Source organism: Sus scrofa, chromosome 1 (assembly GCF_000003025.6).
Source record: "Sus scrofa isolate TJ Tabasco breed Duroc chromosome 1, Sscrofa11.1, whole genome shotgun sequence".
Classification (NCBI taxonomy): domain Eukaryota; kingdom Metazoa; phylum Chordata; class Mammalia; order Artiodactyla; family Suidae; genus Sus; species Sus scrofa.
In genome coordinates, this window is record NC_010443.5 from 189,418,761 (window position 1) to 189,432,747 (window position 13,987).

Below are 13,987 nucleotides of genomic sequence, written 5' to 3' on the forward strand. Positions count from 1 at the left end.
ATTATTTGGGTTAGCTGGCAGGCCTCTCAATGAGATCAAGATGCTGAACATTCTGTTAATTTCCTATCCTGTATCTTTATATAAAGCTAAGTAAATCTAAGGCTACCAAATCACACCCATATCAACTGTTGCTTAGTTTATAACCTGACATATAATCATTTATTTGTCTATTTTCAGTTTCTCCCACTAGAATAAAAATTCTATGAGAACTTTGCATTCTTGTCCACTATTCTATCACCAGAGCCAAAAGTATTACCTGATATAAAATATACTATATATACATACACATATATTTCTATGTTGAATAAATAAATTACTCAAGGGATAAAAGAATAAAGAAGATTCAATAAAAAGCACCAGAGAGATAAGAACAAATCTAAAAACTCCAGAAAGATGGGACTAGTCAACTGTATCAAATGCAGCAAAGAGATTGAATATGACAATAAATACAAAATACTCATAATGTTTGATAATTGGTAAGTCATTAGCAGAACTGGAAAAAGCAAGTTTTGGGAGAGTAGTGAAAGAAGAAGCTAAATTGCTAAAAAATAATAATAATAATTAGTGAATGGTACAGAGATAACAATAATTTTTAAAGAATCAGAGTTCCCGTCGTGGCACAGTGGTTAATGAATCTGACTAGGAACCAGGAGGTTGCGGGTTCAGTCCCTGCCCTTGCTCAGTGGGTTAAAGGATCCGGCGTTGCCGTGAGCTATGGTGTAGGTTGCAGACGCAGCTTGGATCTCACGTTGCTGTGGCTCTGGCGTAGGCTCGTGGCTACAGCTCCGATTAGACCCCTAGCCTGGGAAACTCCATATGCTGCAGGAGCAGCCCAAGAAATGGCAAAAAGACGAAAAAAAAACAAAAAAGAATAAACTAAATGCCTAAATAAACTAAACTAAATAAACTAAATTAGAGACAAATTAAATACAAAGGGTGAAGTTAACATATAGCAAACTTCAAATCACTTACCAATTTCTTGTTGTGATGAGAGAGGATTTAAATTTCCTGCAGAATAATGTTCGTTAAACTGAAAAATAATTTCCATTAACTATTACTCATGACATCAGTAGAACAGTAAGTACAGCAATTATATTAGTCTCTAAAGCTTACTTCATCTAATAAGCATAACTAGAGTAGAAAAATGGCAATCTTCTATATAAAACATAACAATATTATTATACTTAATAGGAAGTCTATCTTCAAAACTATCTTTGCCAGATTAAAGTAAGGCTTATTGACTTTAACAATAAATAAAATATTAATAGGCAACATATACTATATTTAGGATACTTCCTACTTTGGAATATTAATATAACCTAAAACTTTAATTAACTGTTTTATTCTGAAGGCCTTTAACAAATCAGGTTATCAGTACTGCTTTCCCAACTATAAAAATAATACAAAGTTTGATAGTTTCATGTCAGTTCAAATGAAATTTTGCTGTCAACACTGTTTTGTCTGTAAAACAGGCTTTTTAAAAAATGAGATAAGGAAACATAGTTTTCTGTCCTCTTTCCTTTTAACATTGTATTATGAGCATTTTTCCATGTCACAGTTATTCCAAAACCTTATTATTCTTAAGGAATTTTAATATTCCTCCATATGGACATGCCATATAAGTTTCATTCTTTTGTTTTAAACATTTAGGTTTTTCTATTTCTTTTTCTAATGTAAATCACAAATAAATACTATGATGCACATATTTATATTTCTTTAACAATTAATACGGACATATATTTTTCCCAGAGATTTTTTTTTTTTTTGCCGGACTTGCAGCACATGGACGTTTCCGGGGAAAGGACTAAATGTGAGCCTCAACTGCAACCTACACCACAGCTGTGGCAAACCAGATCCTTAACCGACTGGGCCAGGCCAGGGATCGAACCTATGCCACAGCAAAGACAACACCAGATCCATAACCCACTGCACCACAGTGGGAACTCCTCCCAGAGATTTTCAAATCACTTGAATTTCTTTTTCTATGAATTGATCTATTCACCAAATGTACTCTGTCCATGTCTTACTAAGGCAGTAATTTTAATGGTACATTTAAGCACTTTACATATTAAAGATCTTAATTCTTTATCATATTATTATAAATATTTTATATCACATTATTATTTTGCTTTTAAAGTTTTTTAACATAAAATTTTGTAGGTAACCAAAGCCAAACCCTTTTTATTTTCTTTTGGCTCTTCTTCCATTGTTTTATGCCTAGAGAATCCTTCCTCCTTTTAAGATCTGATAAATAGTCACCTTTATTTTCTCTGAAATATTTTATGGTTAATATTTTAAAATTTAATGTACCTAAAATATCTATTGGTGTACAGTGTAAGACAAATACCTAATTTATCCCTGCTAATTTGTGGTCTTAGCTATATCACATTTCAAATTCTTTTGTTTCAAGACATGATTGCCCATGCCATTGATAAATCTATCAATCCTTGTAGCATTATCACATTTTGATCATCCTAGGTTTACAGGTTGTTTTAATATGCAGAAAGCAATGTTTCCCCTTACCAGTCTTCTACTTCATAATATTCTCTTATTATTGTCTGCTGTGGCTATAGTAATTTCTTTCTTTCCTAATATAGGTAAACTGTCGTATCTTTTTCTTTGTTAATCAAGTGAGTTTATAAATTTTGTCCATTTTTTTTTTAAAACCAAGTTTGGCTTTGCTAATTTTCTCTATTTTTTGTATATTTCACTGGAATCCTTGATTTTCTTATTTTTTAATTCTACTTACTTTGGGTTTACTTTGTTCTTTTTTTAGCTTTCAAAGGTGGGACTTTAGGTCACTGATTATAGACCTTTCTTCTTTATTAATTTAATTATTTAAATGGTCAATTAAATTATTTAAAATTATTTTGCTCTGGTTTTGGCAGCAAACTGCAATTCCTGATATGCTATATTTTCATAATTCATTTCCAAATATCTTCTAATCTCTCTCATGATTTCTTCTTTCATCCATGGCCTAAATATTAAGGACTTTCCTAATATCTTATTGGTTTCTAATTTAATTCCAATGTGATCAGAGGACACTCTTTATGATTTCAATCCTCTTCAATTTATTAAGAGTTATTTAAGGAGTTCCCATCATGCCATAGCAGAAACAAATCTGACTAGGAACCATGAGGTTGTGGGTTCGATCCCTGGCCTTACTCAGTGGGTTGAGGATCCGGCATTGCTGTGGGCTGTGGTATAAGTTGCAAACATGGCTCGGATCCCACACTGCTGTGGCTGTGGTGTAGGCCAGTGGCTACAACTCTGATTCTCCCCCTAGCCTGGGAACCTCCAAATGCAGGGGGTAAGGTCCTAAAAAAAAGACAAAGACCAAAAAACAAAAAGTTATTTAATGGCCTAGAATGTGTTCTATCTTGGTGAATTTACCATTAGCACTTGAAAAGAATATATGTGCTGCAGTTGTTGGATGTGGTGTTCTATAAAAGTCAGTTAGGTCAAGAGGGCTGATGGGGTTGTTCAGATTTTACATAAGATCTTTCTTGATTGTATTGTCGAATTCTATCAATAGCTAAAAAAGGAGTCCTAGAAAATCTCTGAATAAATTTGTATTTTTGTATATTTCTCCCTTTGATTCTGTCATTTTTGTTTCTGTATTTTGAAGCTGTTATTAGATGCATACACATGTAGATGAAAAGATCAACTAGTAACCTGAAAATTTTTTCACACTGAGAATATGTGAAATTCAAACAAATTTACTTTGTTTTTAACTAAAGCCAAATTAACTTTTTTTTTTTTGTCTTTTGTCTTTTGTCTTTTGTTGTTGTTGCTGTTGTTGTTGTTGCTATTTCTTGGGCCGCTCCCGTGGCATATGGAGGTTCCCAGGCTAGGGGGTGAATCGGAGCTGTAGCCACCGGCCTACGCCAGAGCCACAGCAACGCGGGATCCGAGCCGCATCTGCAACCTACACCACAGCTCACGGCAACGCCGGATCGTTAACCCGCTGAGCAAGGGCAGGGATCGAACCCGCAACCTCATGGTTCCTAGTCGGATTCGTTAACCACTGCGCCACGACGGGAACTCCCAAATTAACTTTGAAATTGACTTTAATTGCAATTTAAATCATTGCTATCCTAAGATTCTGTTTTTATGAAGAGCTATCAATTTGAGGAACCTGAATTTGAAAACAAAAAGACAATGGGGGAACTCTGTTATTCTATTAATACTCAGATTATTTTCAAAAATTGCTTCTGTTCTATACTCTGTCCCAAGACAGTTTGGTATTAAAGAATTAAAATTATTTGAAATTCCAGTGTACATTTTTTTAAGAAATAAAACTTTAGCTTCTCACATTACCTGATGTGATGGGATTTCTGAATCAAATATAGAAGAATCAAATAAATTCAATCCAGGCGATCCAGAAGTATAACTTGTAAAAAAAGAAAATCCAGAGGATTCCTTTTGTGTTTGACATTCAGTAGTTGTATTTTTATTTCTGATACAGAGAAATAAGAAATCGTCAAAATGCTAAATACATATCATTAAATATTGCAGACTAGTAAGCACCACAGGCAATAACAGAGAGGTAAGAATTAGCACAGCAGGAAAAGGGAGGAAATAGTTATTGAAGTGATAAGACTGTGAATAAGAAAACAAACCTATGGGCTTGGGTGGAGAGTAATATTTTTTAAAGTAGCATAATCAATTATGAAATGAAATAATGAATTCCTACTGAGGATATACTGTCAGACACTAGTCTATGTATTTATATCATCATTAATTTAGTTATTCCTTACAATAGCCCTATGAAATAGGTACTATTATTATCACCTCCATTTCATAGAAGAGGATTTTGAAGCATAGAAAGATTAAATGATTTGGTCAAAAGAATGTAAGTGCCTTTGGGATTTGAATGCAACAATACAGATTCAAAGTCCAAACTCTTAACCCTAATGCTATACTGTCCTCAAGATCTTGAAAGTAGTCACAAAATTTTAGTCTTAATGAGAAGCCAGCCATAACAGATTGTTTCATAAGGGAGTTAAACTATAAAATGATTTGAGAAAATAATTAGTTAAGACAGTATATAACACAGTCACTAAAAAGCATCAATTCTGGAGGCAGAACTGTCTGGGTTTCAATCTCAGCTCTGTCACTGATGAGCTGTATCATCTGTGATTCTGTGTCCTCATCTATAAAATATGGATAATAATGTACTATGTCTCATAAAGTTGTTTGAATATTAAAGTAGCAATATTTACAAAATACTTACAAATAGTGCTATTAAGTGTTTGTAAAATATAACAGAAGTCTGAAGATACTTCCATAACTATTGCCATGACCACTATTGAGTTACTTTACAGATTTGCTTTCTTATCCATAGAGAGAGGTTTTAGTATACAACTGCCACATCTTTTTATGGTTTTCAGATAATGAGTTCCACTTTGAACATGCTGTGTTTGAGTCAAGAGCATAATATTCATATACAAAACTCTTACTAGCAATTTAAAATACAGAGTAGAACACAGGTGAGAGATTCTTGATGAAGTGAAATCTGTTTGACATATATTTTAGGAAAATCTCAAGGTTCAGTATTAAGGAAAAGACTCAACTAAACAAAAAGGTTAAAAGTAGCATTATTTTCTTGGCTATAAACTACAGTCTATGGTTTCCAAAGTTTAAAAATGATGTTAAAGATATTTATGCCTACCAAGATTAATTAAAAGAATGGCAATTCTTGCCATAAAACTGACAACATTAAGGAAAAATGACTGCTGGAACATTATTCAATGATATCCACAATCTACCAAATGTGATATTAACTTTTTTGCTTGACATTTAAAATTTTTCCCTACTTTTTTTATTCTTCAAAAACTCTTAAGTCTTGCACTATTGAACTTGTTAAGTGCTCATGACCTATGCCACTTCAGCTAAATGTTTCAGGGGAAATGGGGAAGACGATCTATGAAATAAGATGACAATGTTAATAAGTGTTCCAACACAGAGGTAACAGGTACATAAGAGTTCATTATACTAGTCTCTCTCCCTCTCCTTCATATATTTGAAATATTCCATAACAGTCTATGGCCATACTACCCTGAATGCACCTGATCTCATCAGAACTATTCCATAATAAATTTTTTTAAGTTATAGGGATTAGGCATTTTACTATTCACATCAATTATTTATAACTCAATATGTAAATTCTTTAATTATAATTAACTAAAATCTTACATTTCAAATGAGGAGGTTTCAGGTAATTTCTCCACAGATTCAGGTATTTTCACAGCTTCAGCAGTCCTTAAAAATAAGGGAATTTCAGGAGTTTGTGAGAAAATCTCAGCACTTTCTTCTACTGGCTTTCCAAAATGTTCTGTATATAAAACCTGCAAATCCAAAGTAACAGAAAACTATAAAAATGAATGATATTGCATTAATACACAAATGTAAAAATGTGTGAGACTGAAAATATCACATTAATCTATGTTATCATTTCATAAACAAAATAAATAAGAATAATTGGTAAAAGTAATACCAAAATATGTCAAAAAATAGGAAAATAATTATTTTTAATTTTCTATTTTTTCTTTCCAGCTCTATGTCACCTACTCCTACCTGAAAAAGTAACTGATAAATGAAACCTATTCAGACTGATGAAGAACAATGGTTACAAATAATTTTTCTTCAAAAATTTCCATATTGTGCTCTGGGTCAAGATTTGTTTATGCTATTCCCTTGAAAGAGAAAAGCAATCCTACTCTTACTGGTTATGTTCTCTGCACTTTTTGCCCTTATAAGTTCATTATACTACTTTCTCTGAAAAGATTTAGAATTTGAATACTAATCTTCCATTATATCATTTGTTATCTAGGAATATGATTTTTCAAATATGTTCATTACCAAGTGCCATCACAGAAACAATTTGGATCCCTCCATCAAAAAATTAAAATATGCTTACCAGTATTTCTTTATAGCAGGAGACTATTGCTACTATTAAAAAATATTTTGAAGGTATTTTGGTGTCTGCCTTAGCAAATCAATCTTACCAAACAAAATTGTTTTCTTCAGTCATGATTTAGTTGTTGTGCTGTCAATATACATATTGCCAATTATTAATGATGACTTTTTTCATATACTTTCATGTAAACTTTTTGTGTCTTCGTTTTTAAATCTTTAACTCCTTAAGGAATTAAGAAATTCCTTCCTATCTTGAATAGATGTTTTTCTATTTTGCCATCTGAAAGATTTATACTTTTGCCTCATGCATTTAAGTCACAGCTACTATTTTCACCACAAATTAACCTCTTCAAACCTCTGTAACATCACAGCAACCTGACTGCCAAGCTAATAACTTCTAGACCTCACATAAACAATCTTCATTATACTAAATCTGAAATTAAAATGGAAACAGAATACTTTATTTAACTTAATTTTTATTTTTCCACTGCGTCCACAGCATATGGAAGTTCCCCAGCAAGAGATCAAATCTGAGCTGCAGCTACAAACTATACCATAGCTACAGCTACTCTGTACCTTTAACCCACTGCAATGGGCCAAGAATCAAATCAACGTGGCCACAGAGATAATGCCAGATCCTTAACCCACTGCTCACAGCAGGAACTCCTGGAAATAGAATTTTTTTTTTTTTTTTTGTCTTTTTGTCTTTTTGCCATTTCTTGGGCCACTCCTGCGGCATATGGGAAGATCCCAGGCTAGGGGTCTAATCGTAGCTGTAGCCGTCAGCCTATGCCAGAGCCATAGCAACGCGGGATCCAAGCCGTGTCTGCGACCTACACCACAGCTCACGGCAATGCCAATCCTTAATCCACTGAGCAAGGGCAGGGATCGAATCCGCAACCTCATGGTTCCTAGTCAGATTCGTTAACCACTGCGCCACAACGGGAACTCCCCTAGAATATTTTAAATTGAAATATTCTGCTTAGAAATTAGAAACCAAACATTTGACTTACTTGTGAAGTACATTTTGATTCTCTCAATTGTCTTACTGTCCCTTTTTCTCCACACTCAGCATCTATTTGTTACATGAGAACAAACTATTTTTTTCTTTTCGTAATTTAATTGTAAATAAAACATATTAGTCAACATATGAAACCATCAATATTTAACTGTTCTTGTTCTACAAAGATTAAAATTTTATATAGTTCAACCTAATTAATAAAAATAAGGGAATAAAATCTGCATGAACGGTTTAACAAAAAAAAATTACAATGTGAACATCCATGTAACCACCACCTAGGTGAGGAAATGGAACATTATAAGTTGTCCAAAGGCCCCATATTCCCCATATCCTCTTCCTTAGTGGTAACACTATCCTGACTTCTAAGATAAAATCCTGATTTGCTTTATATAGTTCTACTGACTGAGCAATATATTTTGTTTTAAAATATTATATGATGAAATAATTGTTCTACATTCTTATCAACATTTAGTTTTATCAGACTTTCCAAATTTTGCTAAACTTATGGGATAATGATAATCTTGTGTATAATGGTAAGCTTATGTACAATAATATCTCACTGTGGTTTTATTTTCCAGTTAACTGACTTGCTGAACATTTTTTCATCTGTTTACCTGCCTCAAATTTTTCCTATTTAAGGTGCCTGTTTGTTTATTTTTGCATATATTTCTAATTGGGTTGTCTGTCTTTCATTTCTTTGTAGAAATTTTTAATACACTTTTGGAAACTAATCCTTTGACAGTTTTAAGTATTGAAAATATATCCTCCTCTTGCCTCCCATTCTTTTTATAGTGTCTTTTGATGAAAAGCAATTCTTAATTTTAATATAGCCAAGTTATCACTTTATCTTTTATAACTGGGCTTTCAAATTTTTTTAAGAAATTCCTTCCTATCTTGAATAGATGTTTTTCTATTTCATCATCTGAAAGATTTATAGTTTTGCCTTACGCATTTAAGTCACAGCTACCAAAATTAACCTCTTCAAAAGATAGGCTTGGAGATTGTTGAAAAGAATCTTTCCTTCTTCCAAAATAATTATACATCTTCTTGGGTGTAAAGCTTCACCATATATGCTCAGTGGCAGCTAGGACTATGCCAGATATATGCATTTCCCCACATATCTGTATTAGGGGGGGTACTCTTCCTAGAGATTAGCTATTCCTCCCTTGTATAACACTCTGTCAGTCTAGCATATCGAAAGGATTTTAAACAGGTGGAATAGATCACCTGGGAAGATAAAATTCTTTTTTTCAGAAGAAAGAGGGAAAAATATCCATTTGCATAAAATAAGCATATTGTCTTGGTCGAATCTTATATTTAGAGTGATAGGTATAGACTCATAGTGTAGCATATGACCATTCGGAATATGCACATATTTAAAGAATTTTTATACTGCCAGAATGAGTCATTTTTCAAATTTCAAAATAAGTCAGTAATCCACATGCTATAGACAAGAAGACATAAAGACTTCCATATAGCCTAACGAATGGAATAATTACTATTTGTTACTGAGCTACCAAAATATATATGTGTGTGTCCCCATATGATGTATTATATATATTTACATATACACATTTGTCCATAGAGAGAATGAAATAGTATTTTCAAGTGTGCATCAAAGTTCCAAAAGCTAGTTGATTCTAGGATAATGAACTCATACATATATATTCTATGACCTTTCTATGATTTTATTCAAAGAAAATAATCCAAGGTAGGAAAATATTTATATAAAACAATATAGTAGTATTATTTATAAAAGCAAAAAACATGGAAATAACAAAATATTCAATGTGAGAGAAAGGCTAAACAAATCACAGCATATCCATGCAAAGACATATTACACAGTCAGCAAAAATAAAATCTATTTAATGGCATGGAAAAATATGCTCAAGAGTATATCAAGTGGAAAGAAAAGGATACAAAATGATATACACAGTATGCTTCAAATTTGAATGAATAAACTAAAAGAACAAAACAGATATGCATAGGAAAAACATGTATACATATAATAGTATGTTTAGGATCAGTTACATCTAGGTGGTAGTATTTTTGCTTCTTTTATATTTTTCTGTTTTCCAAACTTTCTATAATAAAATGTATTTGTTTTATATTTAAGAAAAATGTATTTTAAAACCAGGTATGCACAGCAGTTAACGAGAGATGCAAAGAACCCAAATAATTTATTTGACTAGTATAAAAACCTGATATAACTTTTTACTCCCACTTCTTAGCAAATACCTGTATCTCCTTTTTCCAACCACTGATTGCAATTTGACTGTTTCTGTGGGGTTAACAATCTAAAATACAGTAACCAAAAGTTTTATATTATTTACTGAGTTGATAAGTTATTTCAGAAAGTAAAGAATTTTCTTATTTTTAAAGGTTACCTGAACTGCATAAGATTTTGTGAACTTTTAAAAGCTGTAATATGTGAACATTTTGAGTGGCTATTCACAGCTGAGTCATTCACTACCTGAACAAAAGAAATTAAGCATTAGAATTGACTACACAAAACAATAAATTTTTTTGCTTGCCAAGGATACTCAGGGTTCTCCAAGAACACTGTCATCCTCATCATCATCACTGTTATTATCAACACCAACTATACACATTTAATGAAACCACTATATACAAAACATTAAGGGAAACACTCAAAAACAAAAAAGATTTAAGACTCTTAAGGAATTTGATGTTTTTGACATGTACAATAACTATGTTTGATAGTATCTGTATGATTAAGGTAAACAAAATTTTTTCTTCCTTATTCATGACACATAAAGTGAATCTTACTATCTTCTCAACTAATTACCTGATTTATATGTCTGTCTATCCTCTCAAATTGAATACAGGAAAGGAAAACAGTACGTTAAAAGATTAAGGCCTGTAATATTTCATTTTTAACTTTAATTAAATTGTGTTTAATGGCAATATTTAAACCACTGCTTTACTGATTTTTGTACTGTTTGTTTCAGGTCTTTCATTCTCCAAGTCACACATTTTGAACAGTTGCTGATTTTCCTTATTTGACCAGAAATTAAAATACCTTTAATAGATAAGTTTATCCATTTATTTTTGTTATGACAGCCAGTGATCTTAATTTTGCCATCTTATTGTGCTTTTTGATCTTAAGAAAAAGACTCTGTCCCTAAAAGAACACGTCCCTTAAAGAATAAGTGTTTTTACTGTTTTAATGTATATATCAAACAATATACATGTTGGTATATGGCACCTGATACAAGTATTTAAAGTATTTGTTTAGAATAGGTGCCAGAAGTGAAACTGCTGAGTGTGAGGTTTTTTGGTTGGTTGGTTGTCTTTTTAAGGCCGCACGCATGACATACGGAGGTTCCCAGGCCAAGGGGTGAATCAGAGCTGTAGCCTTTGGCTGACACCCCAGCAACTTGGGATCCAAACCTTGTCTGCTACCTACACCACAGCTCATGGAAACACCAGATCCTTAACCCTCCAAGCAGGGCCAGGGATCAAACTTGCATCCTCATGGATACTAATCAGATTCCTTTCCACTGAGCCATGACAGGAACTCCTTAGTTTTATTTTTAATGAGTACTGTGAATCAGTCTTCCAAAGCAGTTGTCTCAAATTATACTCCCACTATTATTAACCTCACTAGATATTATCATTATGTCTTAATGTCTACAAATCTAATAGGTGAAACCAGGTATCTCATTGGTTTAACTTCCATTTCTCTGTACTTCTGAGGTTATGCATCTTACGTTTAGCGACCCCTTGTCTTTCTTTTTCTATAAGCTGACTTATCTTTTGCCCATTTTATTGTTTTCTAAATTAATGTGAAAGAATTACTGTGTATTTATTTATATATCATACTTTCCAGATTCCCATCTACTAAGTGACAATTCTGTCAATATCTTTTAACTTTGTTAGTGTCTCATGCCATACAAAAGCTTTTTTTTTTTTGCTATACTCCATTGATCAATTCATCTTTTCTTGTACTATGCTGTTATAATTACTATATTTTGATAACATTTAAAAATCTTTTGGGATGATGAAAATGCTCTGAAATTTGACAGTGGTCATGGTTACACTATCTTGTGAATATACTAAAAACCACCGAATTGTACACTACAAAATGATTAATTTTATGGTATGTGACTTTTATCTCAATAATAAAAGTTAAAAAATAAACATTTTGGAGTTATCTTGTGACACACTGGGTTAAGGATCCAGTTTTGTCACTGCAGAGGCTCAAGTTGCTACTGTGATGCAGGTTCAATCCTTGGCTCAGGGACTTCCACATGTGATGAGCGTGACCAAAAATAATATAAAATAAAATAAACATTTTGATATTTGGTGGCAAGAGTCTCTCTAGCATTCTTTTAAAAATATTTACTTAAAATCATGTATTAACATATTTAATGTAGTGAATCATAGATTTTTTAAAATGCTATGGTGACAGCTAAAATAACCATCACCGTATTTTTTTTGGAAAACCAAGATTAGTCATAATATATTATTCTTTTAACATTACGTGCAGGAGTTTCCATCGCAGCGCAGTGGTTAATGAATCCAACTAGGAACCATGAGGTTGCGGGTTCAGTCCCTGCCCTTGCTCAGTGGGTTAAGGATCGGGCGTTGCCGTGAGCTGTGGTGTAGGTTGCAGATGCAGCTCGAATCCTGCGTTGCTGTGGCTCTGGCGTAGGCTGGTGGCTACAGCTCCGATTAGACCCCTAGCCTGGGAACCTCCATGTGCTGCGGGAGTGGCCCAAAGAAATAGCAAAAAAGACCAAAAAAAAAAATTACAGTGCAAAATTTGATTTGCTAATAACTTAATTAGATTTTTACATTTATGTTCATTCTTGAGAAAAATGTACTATAGTTCTTATTTTCTTTCACTACCCTTTTCCTTGCTATCTAATGGATTAGTCATGTATAAGCTGTTGGACAGTTTCCAACTTTTTCTATACTCTGGAGTTTTTTGTATAAAAAGATTATTTAATCCAATGGCTCTCAACTAAGAGCCACTTTGCTTCTTAGGGGACATGTGACAATGTCTGGAGATATTTTTTGTCATAATTTGGGGATGAGGTGCTATTGGCCTCTGGTGGGTCACAAGACGACTTCACAGCAAAGAATTACCTGGTCCAAAATTTCAAAGTGTCACAATTGAGAAATTCTGATTTAATTCTTACAGATTTGGTAAAATTCAGCTGACAAATTGAGTCTAGTGTGTTCTGAAGGGCATGTGGGGCAGAAGGAGAAGGGAGAGAAATAAAGAAGAAAAGAGAGAACTAGACATTTATTTATATTTCATTTTCACTTACATTTTAGTTTTTTCTAGACTATTGATCTGTTTTATTCATGGTTTTCTTTTTCAGTCTACTAAGCAATTTGTATTGTCCTAATTGTCCATCTCACAAACTTTCAAATTTACTGCTATAAGGTTTTATGTAATATCCTCTTAGGACTTAGAAAAGATTTCTTCTATAGGTATAATGATAAGCTCTTTTCCCCTTTTTTATTCTTTTCCTTTTGGGGGGGGGGACTTCTCTTTTTTTCTCTGTACCTGCTGAAAGTTATTAGCTTTTGGCTATATTAATGAGCCCAACTTTAAAATTTCATTAATTTTTGCTTGTCTCTGTATTAATTCCTATGGTCTTTGCATTTATTATTTTGTTTTTGTATTGTGAGTTGAGCTTTTCATACTTTGAAGTTTTCATACTTAATGCTGAGGTAGGTTTTTGTTTTTTTTTTTTTTGTTTTTTTTTTGACCATACTCATGGCATATGGAAGTTCCCAGGCCAGGGACTGAATCCGAGCCACAGCTATGACCTGCACCACAGCTACAACCTACACCACAGCTGTGGCAATTCCAGATCCTTAACCCACTACACCAGGCCAGGGACTGAACCCATGCCTTAGCAGCAACCCAAGCTGCTGTGGAGAAAATGGTGGGTCTAATGCAGAACCTGCTGCACAACAGTGGGAAGTCCAATTTTTTTTTTTTTTCTTTTTAGGGCTGCACCCATGGCATATGGAGGTACCCGGGTTAGGGGTCTAATCGGAGCT

The 13,987-nt window shown here is 33.2% G+C and overlaps 1 protein-coding gene across 18 annotated transcripts in view; it reads right to left on the reverse strand.

Annotated features, from left to right (window-relative positions):
* C1H14orf39 (chromosome 1 C14orf39 homolog) overlaps nt 1-13,987 on the reverse strand; it is a 141,738-nt gene that overhangs the window by 88,624 nt on the left and 39,127 nt on the right. For 14 of the 18 annotated variants that reach the window (XM_021062391.1, XM_021062380.1, XM_021062362.1 and 11 more), the window contains 6 exons: nt 10,330-10,415; nt 10,181-10,239; nt 7,935-7,996; nt 6,199-6,350; nt 4,321-4,459; nt 973-1,030 (listed from right to left, as the gene is read on the reverse strand). In XM_021062391.1, the coding sequence (XP_020918050.1) occupies nt 973-1,030; nt 4,321-4,459; nt 6,199-6,350; nt 7,935-7,996; nt 10,181-10,239; nt 10,330-10,415 (556 nt within the window). The remainder of the gene's footprint in view (nt 1-972; nt 1,031-4,320; nt 4,460-6,198; nt 6,351-7,934; nt 7,997-10,180; nt 10,240-10,329; nt 10,416-13,987) is intronic. The other 4 variants (XR_002335522.1, XR_002335523.1, XM_021062402.1 and 1 more) reach the window with 3 other exon arrangements.